The sequence below is a fragment of the Peromyscus maniculatus genome, chromosome 13 (assembly GCF_049852395.1).
Source record: "Peromyscus maniculatus bairdii isolate BWxNUB_F1_BW_parent chromosome 13, HU_Pman_BW_mat_3.1, whole genome shotgun sequence".
Lineage (NCBI taxonomy): Eukaryota > Metazoa > Chordata > Mammalia > Rodentia > Cricetidae > Peromyscus > Peromyscus maniculatus.
This window is the reverse complement of record NC_134864.1, coordinates 8,952,186-8,967,597: the sequence shown is the minus strand read 5'-3', so window position 1 is coordinate 8,967,597 and position 15,412 is coordinate 8,952,186. Positions and strand designations below refer to the sequence as shown.

The following is a 15,412-nucleotide window of genomic DNA, read 5'->3' as shown; positions in this document are numbered from 1 at the left end:
ACCACCAGAACCGCCCTTGTCCTGTTCTCTTCTCTGGTCACTCTTCCCACAGGAGCCAGAGGAAGCATCTAGACGCAGAAACCAAGTTAGTTGCTTCCTCCTGCATTTCTTTGTGTCATGGCATTAGGAACTGAACTCTGGGCCTTGCACATGCTAACCATGGGCTGTATCACCGATTCACACCACCAGTCATTTCCCTCATTATCTCCGTGGTCCCCAGGGTTCTCCATCCGCCATCCTCTGGAACTTTCCGCTCCACTTCCCCATCACCATGCTTGGGTCTTGGGGTCTCCCAGCCAGTCCATGAGCTTACTAAGCTCGACACCACCCCAGAGCCTTTGCACACTCTGTTCTCTCTGCCTGGACTTCCATCCCCTCGGGCAAGTGGTTCTCAACCTTCCTCATGCTGCGGCCCTTTAATACCGTTCCTCATGCTGTGGGGACCCCCAACCAGAGAATTATTTCGTTGTTACTTCGTAACTGTAATTTTGCTACTGTTAGGAATTGTAATGTGAACGTCTGATATGCAGGATGTCTGATATGTGACCCCAGGGGGGTCGTGACCCATGGGTTGAGAAGCACTGCCCGAGAGCTCCTGTGCTGGATCTCTTCAGTGTTTCTCCCACCACGCTCTCTAAGCCCCCCTCCCTGTGCACTCTGTGCGATAAACCTCCACACTGTCCCCACAGCTGTTTCATGGTGTAATGATTTGATCTGCTTTCCCTTTTTGTTAGGTATCTCCTGTCACAACGAATCTAAGCTCCACAGAGGCACGGACTGGGGCTCAGGTCCTCACAGCTGCCCCCTATGTGGCCTGCCCACGTCAGCCACATTTTAGAAGGGACCCCTTGAAGAAGAGGCCTGGGCCTGCCTTACCCCTTGGATGTGAGTGGCACTGGCTCACACCCCCCTTCCTTGGGCACTGGCAACCACTGGCTGGTGAGGGTAGGGGCACTGGTTGTCCCCATAGCCTGGATGCAGACCTCTTTTCTTTACCGGACTCCAGGGGGAGGACACTGCAGTCCCCGGCTGTCCCCGGCCCTGTCCACACAGGCTTGGCCTGGACCTGTGCACTGCTGAGGTATCTTCCTCCCCCAGGCCCCTGCTCTGCAGTCAGGCTCAGGAGAACCCTCTGTCAAGTCCAGTTGTGAGCCCTGCTGTCCTAACTTCTCAGGCTGTGTCTAGGCTCTGCTCATAGGATGGGAGGTAGTAACAATATGAATCTTTTTCATGGCTGAAAAGCTGGCCTGCACTCCCCAGGTTGAGCAGGGAGCAGAGAGGTGGGAAAAAACCCCAAGCTTGCACTCCGCCCCGCTCCTGGCTGCCAGGGAGGCCTCTGTGAGCCCGTAGGTGGGCTGTTGGATTCTCAGACCTCTGACTGGGTCCCATCGCCAGGACAATGTCACCTCTGGGGACATTCCATCCAGGGGAGGTGAGGCTACCTCGCTCTCAGACTGCTGAACTTCAGAGGCTGTCAGGGCCACTCTGTCCTCCATCTCCGACAGTTCCTCATCTGTGCTCTTTGTAGTCCGAGTAGGGTTCTTGGGGCCCTGAGGGCTCTTTCCCTGTGTCTCCAGGGGTCCCGTGTCTGCACACACCTAGGGACAAGAAGGGTAACACTGGTCATCCACGAAGCACAGCATAGGCTGCTGCTGCCTCTCCGCTGAGTTCCCACGGTTGGCCTCCAACCTCTTCCCCTGTGTGGTCTTGGCAAGCCCCGCCCCCCAAAGCCTGTAGCTAGTTAGCTGCCCTCCCTGAAAGGGTGGATGGCTACCCGGGACTGTCCCTCTTGCCCTGCCCTTTGTCTGGGACCGTAAGCAAGACCTCACCTCTGGGGATACCGCATGGAGGGTGCCACCTGGCTTGACCTCGTCTTCTGATGAGGTGCCGGGATCACTGATGTTGCTGGTCAGTTCCTCCAGCCTCTTCCTGAGAGCCTCCTCCTCTGTGTCTGCACTGGAGTGTGATTCCACAGCTGGTTCCTGACAGGACAGGACAAGAGGCTCAGAGGCGGCTTTGGGAGGTCAGCCAGCCTGAGAGGACTCCAGCACTCATTCCCATTTAAGACCCCTCCTTTGCCCTGCTTACTCATGCCCTAAAAAGTTCACCTAGGTAATATAGGCATATGAAATGTACCACCTCCACCATTTTAGGGTACACAGCTGCTCAGATTCTCACCCTGCACCCAGTACCACCCTCTCCCCACAGAACTTGCCCCTCTTGCTATAGTGAGACTCGGTCCCCACTGAACCTCGCCATCCTTCTCCCAGTCCTAGGCATCCATCACGCTCCTGTCTGTCTCCCTGAATCTGACCTTGCTGGGCTCCTCGTACGAGCACATGGTCTGCCTTCAGGGCAGCTCATCTCACTTAGCCTACGTTCTCCTGGTCGGCCCATGTTGTAGTACGAGGCTGAACATCTTTCTCTCTTAAGGATGACCCACCAGACTACAGGGTTTGAACAAGACATTGAGCTTTCTTTGCGGGGAGTGCTCATATGTGGAGGGCACCTCCTCCCTGCTCCTTACCCCCTCTGAGCTCACAGCCCTTCCATTTTTTTCCCCAGCTCTGGTCCTATGTCCAGTACCTAAACTACTGGTCCTATGTCCAGTACCTAAACTGCAGCCATTTATCTGGCAGGGGCTCATGCGGCTGAGGACAAAGGTCCTGGTTCTCTGCCCTCTCCCTTTGTGAGGCTAAGGTGTGCCACAACAGTATTATCTCAGCACTACCTAGATGTTCTGTGTTCCTATAGGACTTTAGGGTCTGTCCTGGATTCCCATAGCAACAAGGACCCTCATAATTTCCAGTAACTGTGAATCCAGGGACAAGGTGGAGGGGTCACACCATATCTTCACGTCACTTCTGCAACAGGGACTAACCCCCTCAGGCCAACAGCAAGTTGCAGGATGCTGACAGAAGAGGAGGTGGCAGTGTGTGGTGACTCCGTGGTGTCACCCTTCATAGGCGAGTCTTCTTGAGTTCAGATCAAGGGAGGCAGGCTGCGTGGGGCTTGTCTCTTTGTCTTAGATGAGACTTTAAGGACTTAGAATATCTGTTTGCTCCAGCTGGTAAAAAAAGTCCACGAAGGCCACATGTGTGTCTCAGGCTGGCTTCGGACACCAGACAGTGGCTATGTATTTGCTGCCCAAGGCTACTCTCCAACGTGATGAACTTCAGCCACAGGTCTTGTAAGTGGCATCATGACTTCAAGTGGAGTTGGACCATGAAGGGACTGGAAAGTAACTATCTAGAATAACGTAACCATGACCAGCTGGCTGCTGCGCACTTATCCTGCACTTGACTTAGGGATGGGGAAGAGGTGTGAGAGTCACGAGTTTCTTCTGTGAGGTAGTGCAGGCTGGGGATGCTGGTCCAGTTTCAGCACCCATGGTGTCTACAGCTGGGTGAAGATTCATCTCACCGCAGTTTCGGTGATACCTACCCATGCTATAGCACCTTGTTATTGGCCACAGATGGCTTCACGTGGGTGTGCTATGTAGAAAACCTCATCTATCCATCCTTGGAGCACCGTGCATCAATCAGCTGCAAGATCTCTGAGACACTTGCCCTGAAGTTATAGCCGTGACTTTAACCTCCTTTAATAGGAGGCTGTGGGATGACCTTGCATAGCCCAGGGAGTTACCTGGGCCGAGGGCGGCAGGACTACATTCTCCAGGTGGACCAGCAGATGCTCCACAGCTGACATGCGCTTGTTCAGCTCCAAGATCTGCAGCAGAGGAAGAGGAGCAGTGGTCTGGTTATAGAAGAGGGTCTCACTGCATCTCCTACCAGCGTAGGCGTCTTCCTCCTCTGAAGCCTCGAGTCCAGCTCTGACATGGCCCTGGAGGTTAACTAGGAAACAACTCCTTTCTGATACCAAGGGCGCTGGGACCAACAGAGGAGGTAAGTGGGGTGGATGACCGTGTAGGAGAGATGAGAAACCAACCAGACACCAAGGCAGCTGAAAGCAGTGACTGTGTCTGTCAGTGGGCAGCCCCTGTCACTGGCCTGGCTGATCAGCACAGGAAGGTGTGCATTAAGCTGGACACGGTGACCCAAATCATTAGGAAGCAGGAGCCCTGGGTCAATTGTGACCTAAAGCACAGCTTCCTAATTCTTTGAGTCACCGGACTCTTGAGTCAGCTGGTCTATTAGCTCCCAGACAGAGCCCAGAAAATCAATTCCTCTTTGCTTTGCTTCCTTGCAGGCGGCCCTCTCCGTCCTGAATTATCTCATTTACCGCTCGCCCGGCCTTATGAGAGGGAAGTGACGTGTATAGGGTGGGAAGCTGCCATTGTTGGTGGGTAATTACCACAGCACTGAGGACTTGGAGTGGAGGAAGGCCGCTCACTGGAAATGTCAACCCAAGTGTCTGTGAGTCCTCTGCCCAGGCTTGCCCTCTGCGGGCAGCCATTGACTGAGGGTTCATATGGCCCGGCCCATTTGGGGTTTGCTATGGTGGCAATGATCAGTGTCCTCAGCAGACTGCTCAGCACATGGCCTTTGTCTGCTGGCCCAGGAGGCACAGGTGGGGACTTGGAGAGAGGAAAAGGCACTCAGCGCCACCATGTCATTGTGAATGCCACATGGAGTGAATAAGCTAAGCTAAGGGGGCCTGGGAAGCTGGGGCTGAAGAGGCAGGCAGAGTCTGAGAGGGGCTGTCAAAACAACAGATTGGGCAGTTCACTCAGAGGGCGCAGCAGGGCTTTCTGATGAGGCCCTGGCTGTAGCTAGGCCCTGTGAGAAGTGGGGGTCACCAAGCCAGTGAGACACACAGGGAACACAGCCAGTTCCAGTTTCTGCCTGGTGGCTGGAGCCTCTGGCACTTTGAAGACAAGGGCACAGCACAAAGGGTCTCACGAGGGACCACAGTTCCAAGGAGCGCTGGAGTCTCCCATTTTGCCAAGGTGGAGGTAAACCTGGGAGGGAGACAAGCAGCCTCATTTTCCCTGTGGAAAACAAAGACCTGGGTGTTCCAGGGACACTCTAACCCAGCACTTGAGAGGCGGAGGCAGGAGGATGGCAAACTTGAGACCAGCCTGAGCTACAAAGAGAGAACCTGCCTCACAAATCCAAGGGCTGGGGCTGTGTGTGACTCAGTGTTAGAGAACTCACCTAGAGAGCTTGAGGCCCTGGGCTCCATCTCCAGCCTGGGGAGGGGATTCCTCCCAGGCTCTCATTTCAGACTTCCCTCCTCTGTCCATTCCATATGGATGTAAACCTTCATAGCAGATTAATAAGCCCTGTTTCGGCTCAGAACTCTGGACCACAGCCTTTTTGAAATGCAAATGTCACCATCCCCTGCAGGAAGGAGCAGGCTGAGTGCCGCCTAAACCTTGCTTGAACAAGAAAAATCTACCTCTTGTCTTAAAGACAGGGGTGGAGGGTGTGGGTGTGGGGTGGGGTGTGGGAGTGTGTGGGTGTGGGTGTGGGGGGTGGGGGGGGTGGGCACAGGTTCTTCTCTGGCTAAATCAACACAGGCTGTCTCTTGGGGGGCTCTGCTTTCAGTCTTGGTGACCAGCTAATCAAAATTAATTATAGTTCCGTGTGTTATCACAGAAGAACCAGGTGGTAACTACATTTTTAATTTCTCCTTGCTGACAGATTCTGGATATGTAGCCTAAGCTGGCTTTGAACTTGAGATTCTTCTTCTGTCTCTCAAGTCATATGATTAGCCACTGCACATGACTTTTTCCTTTTTCTTTCTTTCTTTCTTTCTCTTTCTTTCTTTCTCTTTCTTCCTTTCTTTCTTTCTTTCTTTCTTTCTTTCTTTCTTTCTTTCTTTCTTTCTTTCTTTCTTTCTTTCTTTCTTTCTTTCTTTCTTTCTTCTTTCTTTCTTTCTTTCTTTTCTTTTCTTCCTTCCTTCCTTCCTTCCTTCCTTCCTTCCTTCCTTTCTCTTCCTTCCTTCCTCCCTCCCTTCCTCCCTTCCTTCCTTCCTTCCTTCCTTCCTTCCTTCCTTCCTTCCTTCCTTCCTTCCTTCCTTCCTTCTTTCCTTCCTTCTTTCTTTCACATTTTGATGAACTAGAATACTTAAATGTCCGCTTTATGTTATACAAATCCACTTCAGTAAGGCTTATCTATGGACATATATTATGATATAGGCAATTTCATGTCTGAAAGTGCTGAAAGCTTCAGCTTCTCTAAAGCAACGTGGTGTGAAAGAGGAAAAAAGAATCCATCCAGAGAAGCACAAAGATGGAATTCTCTCCAGCCCCATTACCTGAGTGTCAGGCGCTGCCCGGGCCTTCCTCTTGGAATGCTGGGAGGCTGCCCTGGGATCCCGGAGACTGTCTTCGTCAGAGGTGTCCACGTCAGCCAGGTACTGTGAGGGGGGCTGTTTACCTTTGACATTATCTATCCCTTTGGAGAAAGAAGGGGTTCGAATTGGAGTGAAGGGACATGTTTGCTCCAATGAGGCAAAGTGAGCTGTAGCCACATTCCATGAGGGTTTGGGAAGATTCTTGGGTTATAGACCTGTGGATCCCACATACACCTTCAGGAAAGAGGCCCCTGGCAGCCTGGATGGCCTGGTGGCATGGGGCGTGAGAGTTGAGGAGCGTAGATATAATATAATCCTAAATTGCAAATAGCACCAGATTCCACACATGTACAGGGCAGGGCGTAGCTTTGGAAACCTTTTCCATACCACTGTGGCCACTGCTGATCATCTTTCAGTCACAGAGCCTTGTGGGTAAGAGTCCCCTGCAGAGTGGCTTGAACAATTCTTTCTGAGCCATAGGGCGAGGTGACTCCGTCTTATTGTATCTCACCCACAATTACCCACCACATCTGCTTGGCCCAAATGGCACCTCACATAACAACAGAGAGACCAGGAAGGAGGTACACAGTGGTCCCCTCCAGAAAGTTCAGGGAACACACTTTGCCTGTGTCAGATGCTCAGCAGGTCCCACCCTGTGCTATGAATCCTGCCCAGAAACTGCTTGAGTGACATTGCAGCCCCCTCAACACAGCCTGGGAGACCCTGTGCCAAGGATAGCCCAAACCCAGCAGCCCATACCCTGACTCCCTGTGAGATCACACTTGTCATTGCTCATTTGGTGATGATTTGTCAACACATATGACAAATCTCATTTAGTCCCTACAACTTCAGGGTGAGTTAGAAATTGCTGCTTTTCCTAGCAAGGACAATGGGGGTAGGAAAACCCTAAGACCTGGTGGCATACCATATCATCATGTCCCTGATCTTGGGAACAGTCTGCTCCATCAAGAGAAGAGCTGGCCACACCCTGGCACTCCTTTCTCATCACCTCCACTGTGATGCCCCTTCTCCTCATCTAAGAGATGCCATGTGGAAAGTCTTGTGTGGGCACCATTGAGTGCTGCTGCCTGGGTTCCAATCTCAGAGCCTCCCAAACAAAAGGGCCTTTGCATGGCATTGCTGGGTCTTTGTCCCTGACTTGCCTCTTCCACATGCTCCAGGGTCACGCCATCATGGGAAGGAATATAAAGTCTTATCAGTGGGCAGGATTATTCACTCACAGTTTTGAAAACAAGTGGAACCCCACTTCTATCCCCAGGACCCCAATCACGGCAAGGGACATGAGGTTATATGGTCTCTAAGGACCCACAGCAAGGAGGCAGGAGTGAACAGGTCTCCCTGCAGCAGCTGCCTGTGTGGGGATGGAAGACGCGGCTGCTGCTGTGACCTCATTTACGCTAATTTTATCCGTGTCTGAACTGCTGAACCCGGCACGCTGGCACCCCTGTGCACAGGAAGAGGCATCCTTGGGGATTCCACTTGGAAAGCTAAACTGTCTGATAAAATCGAATGGATCCTGTTTCCTTCTCTTGCTCTTTGTCTCCTGATGAGTAGCTACAGGCCCCTGGGGGAGACCTGCTCGGCTGCTCTTCCAGTGAAGCTTTGGACTTGGTGGGACTGTAGCCGTTTTGAGGAAATTGGCATGTTGCTACCCTATACCAGTGGCAGTGGACTGGGGAAGACTCAACTTCTTTCTTGGTATTTCCAGATGTTACAGGGGAGCACTGGTCCCAGGGAGGAAAGGGTCTATGAGGTTTGCTGAAGAACAACTGCACTGAAAGAATCAGCCCATCTGTCTATGTAAACTAGAGGGAAGGGCTGGCTTCTTAGGGACTCCTAGGCCCCAGAGCCCCTCAGAAAAGAGGTTGGCTAGGTAGGTACCTACCAGGCATAGCTGTGGTCCCTAGGGCCCTCTTACAGGATGCTCCGGGCAGGTCCAGGCCAGTGTGGGCATCCTCTCTGGAGGGCAAGGGGATGTGTGGCTGCTCTTCTGGACTGGGGTGACACCCCAGGGGCCCTGCATCGGTATCCTCCAGGCCCTCAGGCTCCAGGGAGGTGGTATCCTCAGAGCAGGGCTCCCCTGAGAGGGACTGAGAACACAAGCTGTCAGCGTTGGCTGTCCCAATGTTACCGACTGAACACCAGACAGCCATCTGCTCTGGCAGTGTGCCGTTCATTTCTGTTTCCAAACACTGTGCCAAGAGCATTTACCACCCTTCTGCTTCATGTCTGTGACACCAGGGTTCCCTGGGACACCGTGCCCAGGCACCAGACAGGAGACAGAAGTATTTCTGAGTAGCCAGGAGCCCAGGCTCACTGAAGCTGAAGCCATGAAAGCATTCCTGTGAAGATTTTCCTTCTTTCTTGGGAGAGAGGAAATGGTTACCGTGTCTATTTTAGCAATCCTGGATAGTCAGCGGGTCAAAGGGGGAGGTGAGGTTTCCTGAGCAGATTGCCCTCAGGCTGAGGGGTCTGCATGGAGCCACCGCCCCCAAAGGACCTAGGTATCGAGGGCTCCCAGAAGCCGCTGCTCAGCATCTCCACAGTTTCACCTTGGCTGGTGGGGTGGCGTGGGTTCTGGGGAGGGGGGGGTTGGAGGAGCAGGGCCTATGGCCCAATGTTCCCTTAGGGGCTGGCTCCTATGGCCCCTGCTCTTTGTCCTCTCCTTCCTCGGGGGTCAGAAGGCCCAACCCTCCCTAGCTCAGTCCATCACTGCCTGAGCCTAAGAACTCCTGAAGGGTTCATAACAACGGGACCTGCCGGGTCTCATGCTAGCTCTTGTGTTCACAACTATTTTTACTGCCTATCTGCATGTCTCATGCATGCTGGGCATGGACCCTCATCTCAAAACCAACCCTGAAAGGCAGAAGCTATCAACCTTCTTCCAAATGAGTGGATAAGGTTGCAAAGAATTTCCAAGGACCAAGGTCACATGGCTAATGAACAGACTGTAGCAAGAGTAGGCGTTACACTCACAAGACCAGCCTAGTTTGAGCAATGAAGTGCATGATGTCCCGGTAAGGCACAGGTGCAGCTCAGTGCTGGGTCCTGTCTGGCTCCTTGGTGATGCCATTGTCCATTCTGCCCTCCCAAGTCCTTATTTCTAGGCTGAGCACCAATCCTCACATCCCAAGACCCCAACTAAGCCTGGTCTCAGTTCCTGCCTGCCCCCACCTCTCCAAGTGTTTGCTCAGTATCTTAAGATGCTGGCCTCGGGAGGAAGTGAAGTTTCTGAATCTTATTCTCCCACATCCTGTCGCCAATCGTCTCCCCGTCTTGAGAGCCTATTGGGACCAACTATATGACACTGGGACCCCAAGCGCAACCCCAACTGAGGCCTAAGCGCCTGCCCCTCTGCTCAGGTTCCTAAAAGGAATGGGGGGGGGGGGGAGGTGGGCAGATGCCAGAGTGCACTGACCTGCAGGCTGTGTGCAGACTCAGGGACTGTGGACAGGCCCAGGGTATGGCTGCAGGGCTGCATCGCGTGCTCTGGGTCTTCCTCGAAGTCCACATCACTGAAGGAGAGCAGGCGCTTTTTCTTCTCGGGGGGTAAGATAAGCAAGACTGGTCAGCCCCCTGCCTCACACTCGGCCTCCAGACAGTCAGCAGCCTCCCGCAAGGGCACCCACCTCTAGCTGGAAACTGACCCCAAGGAGCCCCGAGGTGGCAAGGGGGCCGAGGAGCCCTCACTGTCCACCCCATCAGAAGTGACAGGGTACCCATGGCTCTAGCTGTGCCCTAAGGAAAGAGAGTTCTGGGCCTGCCAGGGACTCCTGGGGTGGGGGCTGCTGCAGCGCAGAAGGTACCCCACACAGAAGGCTTCCTGGGACTCTAGGTATATGTAGCTCACTGAATGTGGGTGGAGAAAGGTGACCGCTCCATTAAAAAATAAATATATGTTAACATTTCTTTACAACCGCCACCCCTCAATACAATTACTCAGATCCTTTAAATGTATATTTTATTGTAGAATATTGTAGACACTGGCTGGGTTGTATTCTGTCAGCTCAGCAAATGGTGTTGAATCAGATCTTGTTCAAAAGATGACCGAATGTCCCTGGAGCATTTCTCAGATCTGATTCTACAGCCCTGTCACCTTCAAAGGGCTCAAGGCCAAGCTCACACTCTCCAGGCCACTTCCTTCTCCCTCCGACTCATCATTGTCATCCAATCCCCAAACTGAGGCGCTGCCTGGTTTGCCTCCACCACCAAAAGTGATTGAAAAGATACAGGAGAAGAGAAACAACCTCTTATAAAGACAAGTCCCACTCTCACGTGGGTCCCTTGAGCTATCTGGACACAGGCCTGTCTTCCTGCATACTCTCTGTCACAGCACCTGGGTGCCCCAGAACTCCAGTTAGTCAGGCCAGGCCTGGCAGTGGGATTTGTCCATCTGTACCTTGGAGTTTGGCAGTTCTGAAGTGAACACTGGGTTCCCATGCTTGGGAGGGAGGGCCTCAGGAGGGAGGGGCTTCAGGAGGGAGGGCCTCAGGAGGGAGGGGCTTCAGGAGGGAGGGGCTCGGGAGGGAGGGGCTTAAGAAGGGAGGCACTCAGGAGGGAGGTGCTCAGGAGGGAGGGGCTTCAGGAGGGAGGGGCTTCAGGAAGGAGGGGCCTCAGGAGGGAGGGGCTTAAGAAGGGAGGGGCTCAGGAGGGAGGGAGTCCCATGCTGGGGATGAGGAGCCATTGAGGGCACAGAGGTTCCTAGGTGGGTCTGGGGTGGGAGTAGGGGAGAAACGCAGGTCCCTGAGCTATGGGCTGGCTAGGAGGAGGTATAAGGGAGCTGAGAGGCATGAGGACGGGCAGGAGAGGTATGGGGTTTGGGGAGAGAGACAGTGCCAGGGGAGGACTTACTTTGCTGTTAAGGGGCTGTGCCTGGGCCTCCACATCCAGGTCTCCATCCTCATCCGTCTGTTCACTGTCTCCACTGCCTTCCCCCAAGCTTGTCTCAGATCCACCTGCAATACACAGGTGCATGGCTCCACCCTTGGAGGGCTGGACAGGGAGGGAGACCACTTAACTGTGTCTCGATTCATCCTTCCACTCACCTGCCGACTGCCCAGCTGTGATGGTGTGAGTGAGAACAGCCCCCATAAGCTCATATATTTGAATACTTGGTCTCTAGTGGGTGGAACTGTTTGGGAAGGATTAGGAGGCGTGGCCTCGATGGAGGAGGTGTGTCACTGGGGGTGGGCTTTGAGCTTTCAAAAGACAAGTGCCATTCCTAGTTACCCCCTCTCTGCCTCATGGTTGTGTCTCCAGATGTGAGTTCTCAGCTACTGCTCTAGCGCCATACCTGCCTGCCTGCCTGCCTGCTGTCATGGTTTCCACCATGATGGTTATAGGCTCAAAGCCTCTGAAATTACAAGTCCCAAATAAAGTCTTCTATAAGATGGTGTCTTCACAGCAATAGAAAAGTAACTAAGACACCCTCCCTCTCTCCTTTTTTTCTTCTGTTTATATATCCACCTACCCATCCACCCAGCCAAGCACCTGTTCACTGCCATATACCCATCCATCCATCCATCCATCCATCCATCCATCCATCCAGGAACCCTGTATACTGTCACTTTGGCATTTTCACCGCAATGGACTGTTCTAAAGTGAGCCAGGTCTCAGATGGCTCTGGTTCCTCAGGGTGTGTCCTAATTCACAGTGACCCTGTTCAGTTTACAAACACTTTCATCCCTCATCCTGCCTGTGGCTCTGCTGCCTATGAACAACCACCTGGGAAATGCTGGAGGGACCAGCTTCCTGCCTTGTACTGCTGGGCTCCGGGGTCATGGGCCCGGGAGGCTCACAACTTGATTTTTCTCCTTCCCTCTACCAGACATGCCTGCTCAGTCTGAACCTGAGCCTGCAGGGAGCGTGGTGGGCAGAGACGCCTTTGCAGGGCGGCAGAGGGGGAGGGGTCTATGCCAGCAGAAGCAAGCATGCAGGCTGTAGAGGTATCAGCTGACTTCTTGGGGTGACATCAAAAGCCAAGCACCCCCCTCCAGCCTTCAGGATCCTTTTAGGTACGGCTTCTGACTTCTCTCTACACTGAGGACACAGGTCCCAGCTACACTAATCACCTGTCGGGTCAATCATGCTACACAAGTCCAAAGGGTTTCCCACGGTCCTGCCACAGATCAGGGGTGGCCTGACCTCACTTGACCGGGAGAAGAAAACGAAAAGGAAGACAGCTGAGGCCTCACTGTGGAGAGCGAGTAAATCCCGCTGTCTGCCAGGAAAACCTGCACGCAAACACGGGGCTTTGGGAAGGAGGGGGATGCCTGGGTACCTAGCAACAGTGATTGTCCTTCCCTTTCTCACACTGAGGCTGCTCATGAGGAGCCCATGGAAGGCACAGCCTGGAAACAGGCCTCACTGGGGAGGTCTGCAATGACACCGTGGCCGGGCTGGGTCAGCTCTCAGAACGGTGACTTTGCTCCTTCAGTTGGTTTTTTTTCTTTTAAGAAGTCCCCTCCAGTAGGTTGGGGTCATCATACTGTTCATGCAGAGGATCTGGGTTCAGTTCCCAACACCCACACTGGGTGGTGCTGTGGGGTCCACAAGCACCTGTAACTCTAGTTCCAGGTGTTTGGACGAGCTTCTTTAACATCCATGGACACACACACACACACACACACACACACACACACACACACACACGATCACACGATTAGTTTTAAAAAATACTGGGGGCTAGAGAGGGGCCTCAGTGGTTAAGAGGACTGACTGCTCTTCTAGAGGACCTGGGTTCGATTCTCAGCACCCACGTGGCAGCTCACAACTGTCTGTAGCTCCAGTTCCAGGGGACCCCCCCGCACCTGCACAGACGTACATACAGGCAAAACAGCAATGTACATAAAATTTAAAAAAAAATCTTTTAAAAAGAATAAAATAGAAGAAAGCGCCCTCTCCTGACTGCGTCTTGCCCTGCTCTGTTTACAGGAGCCCAGCAGGGGAGAATGAAGCTTTGGGATCCCTGGGCAGAGATCTGAGATCTGCCTCAGCTGACTTGCTGGGACTCCTCGCAAGGACGTGCCTCTATGTTGTATTTTGTTGTCCCACAGCGCCACCTCCTGGGAGCGTGGCAGGTTATTGCAGGCAGGAAGCCTTAATTTCCACAGCTGGCAAGATGGCTAAGCCGAGTCCTCAACACCATGGTGTAAACTGAGTCCTCAACAGGGTGTAAAATTTTAGAAAGATAAGATTCACATAAAACAATGACTTCAAATATTGGGGATGTTTGCAGCAAGCTGGAAACCCCAGGAGGCTGGAACATGACTGAAGGCTCCAGAAGTCTGTCTCACACAGAAGCCAGCCAACCACGCTCTTAATGGTTCATCACCATCAAAGCATGCCTGGCACATGCCCAGGCCAAGTCCTCGCCGCCGCCGCCTTACCTCCGCCCTGCAGCCGCCCACAGAGGGACCGGATCACTTTGGCACTCCCGAAGCGCTTGAACCGTGCTCTCACGTGCTGGTAGTACCACTCCAGCGAGCCAATCTTCACGACTCTGCCGGGAGATGAGTGCAGGCCTGAGGCAGTGTCTCCCCCTTCCCCGGCCAGACCCACCAAAGGGACACACCAGCCTCAGACACCACGAGGGACGCTCTGCCTCCAGGCTCACCTGGCCAAGTGGCAGGGGTCACAGAGCCAGCCCTGCTCTTCTGGGTGGACGTGGCTGCAGCTTTTGCAGACGAAGAGGCCACACTCTCGGCACTGCCGTCTGCTGTTCACCAGGAGCCGGTAGGGCTGCAGGCAGCGGGCACAGTGGGTCTCATTCAGGTGGGCTGTGTCCGACAGCAGCTCTCTCTTCGAGCTCTCCTTCTGTATCTTGCCCTTCAGTTCCCTGGGGAAAATGCAGGAACAAGAAATACATCAGACACCGGCTTCTATATCAGGTGTGTGAGTGCACACAGTGTGTGCATAGACACACACACACACACACACACACACACACACACACACACATACACACACACACAGGGCACTTTCATATGCAGAAGGCAGTGGCCCAGACGGATGGAGGGCACTCTTGGGCATCCTGACCATCAGCAGAGCGCCTGCTTGCCTTCTTTCTGGAGGGGATGAATAGGTTGGGCTTAATCATATACAATTTTGGTAGGCTAGAGTCGAAACCTATGATTTTCACAGAAATGGCACTGCCCTTTAAGCGTTGCTGTGGCATTATGATTGTACATTATGCCCTCTCTTGTGGATCAGAGAATCCCGAGGCAAGGCCAGGTGACATTTCCTCAACAAGTGGTTTTGGGTGTCTTCCAGCAAGCCCCAAGCTGAGGCCCAGGATTGTTCCTGCAGAGCCTGACCAAGGTGCTTGGCTTGGAGAGTCTCCAGACAGGAATCACCCTGCACCCACCCGGAAGTCCCAGGAGAGAAACTTGTTCTTCGAGACCATCCGGTTTAAAATAACACAGCTTCCTGGCAAGCCTGCCAAGTGGAACCAGCTGCAGTGGACTGGAAGATGTACCCCAGATCCTAATGAATGCACCCCTTCTGTTCTGAGTTTCATGGACTACCTGCCAGACATAATATTTTTAGTTTTAGGTGGGATAATGGTAATCTGTCCTTACTGAGAAAAATTAGCGAGACACTGGGTCCACTGTCTCCTGAGGACTTTCAAGTTTTCAGTTTCTGTGGGGACACCCCAGTGTGTGTGTGGGGTGGTGGTGAGGGGTGCTGGGAGGTTAAATTTGGCTTGAAGTGGAAGAAGGGAGAGAGAGAGAGAGAGAGAGAGAGAGAGAGAGAGAGAGAGAGAGAGAGAGAGAGAGAGAGAGAGAGATTTTAAACATTTTAAATTAGACTACAAAGCACTGGGCTTCATCATGGCATCTTCACACATGTGTCATACTCTGTTCTCAAGTGTCTTCTCCCCGCTACTCCCTGCCCACCAGGTGATGCTGATCACCCTTTGCAAGTATCTAGTGTGTTCATAGTTCTTCTGAGAGATCTCTGTTGAGTTCATTAGCCTACTTACTGATTGCTGATTTTTTTTTGTATTTAATTTTATAGTCTTGTTATGTGTTTTTATAATCGTTATTCTATTTTTAGCTGTGCTGTTACTCTTTTCCTGTACCTAGTCTATACGCTCAACTGTGTCTCGGGTATGGACCTATGGCAAGAG

The 15,412-nt window shown here is 52.9% G+C and overlaps 1 protein-coding gene across 3 annotated transcripts in view; it reads right to left on the bottom strand.

The window, feature by feature from the left end:
• The window catches only part of Mlph (melanophilin), a 46,675-nt gene that overhangs the window by 12,264 nt on the left and 18,999 nt on the right, over positions 1-15,412 (bottom strand). For 2 of the 3 annotated variants that reach the window (XM_016007116.3, XM_076549569.1), the window contains 9 exons: positions 13,898-14,119; positions 13,671-13,783; positions 11,134-11,237; positions 9,701-9,823; positions 8,168-8,372; positions 6,223-6,362; positions 3,646-3,729; positions 1,830-1,982; positions 1,443-1,598 (listed from right to left, as the gene is read on the bottom strand). In XM_016007116.3, coding sequence (XP_015862602.1) covers positions 1,443-1,598; positions 1,830-1,982; positions 3,646-3,729; positions 6,223-6,362; positions 8,168-8,372; positions 9,701-9,823; positions 11,134-11,237; positions 13,671-13,783; positions 13,898-14,119 — 1,300 coding nt within the window. The remainder of the gene's footprint in view (positions 1-1,442; positions 1,599-1,829; positions 1,983-3,645; positions 3,730-6,222; positions 6,363-8,167; positions 8,373-9,700; positions 9,824-11,133; positions 11,238-13,670; positions 13,784-13,897; positions 14,120-15,412) is intronic. The other variant, XM_016007117.3, reaches the window with a different exon arrangement.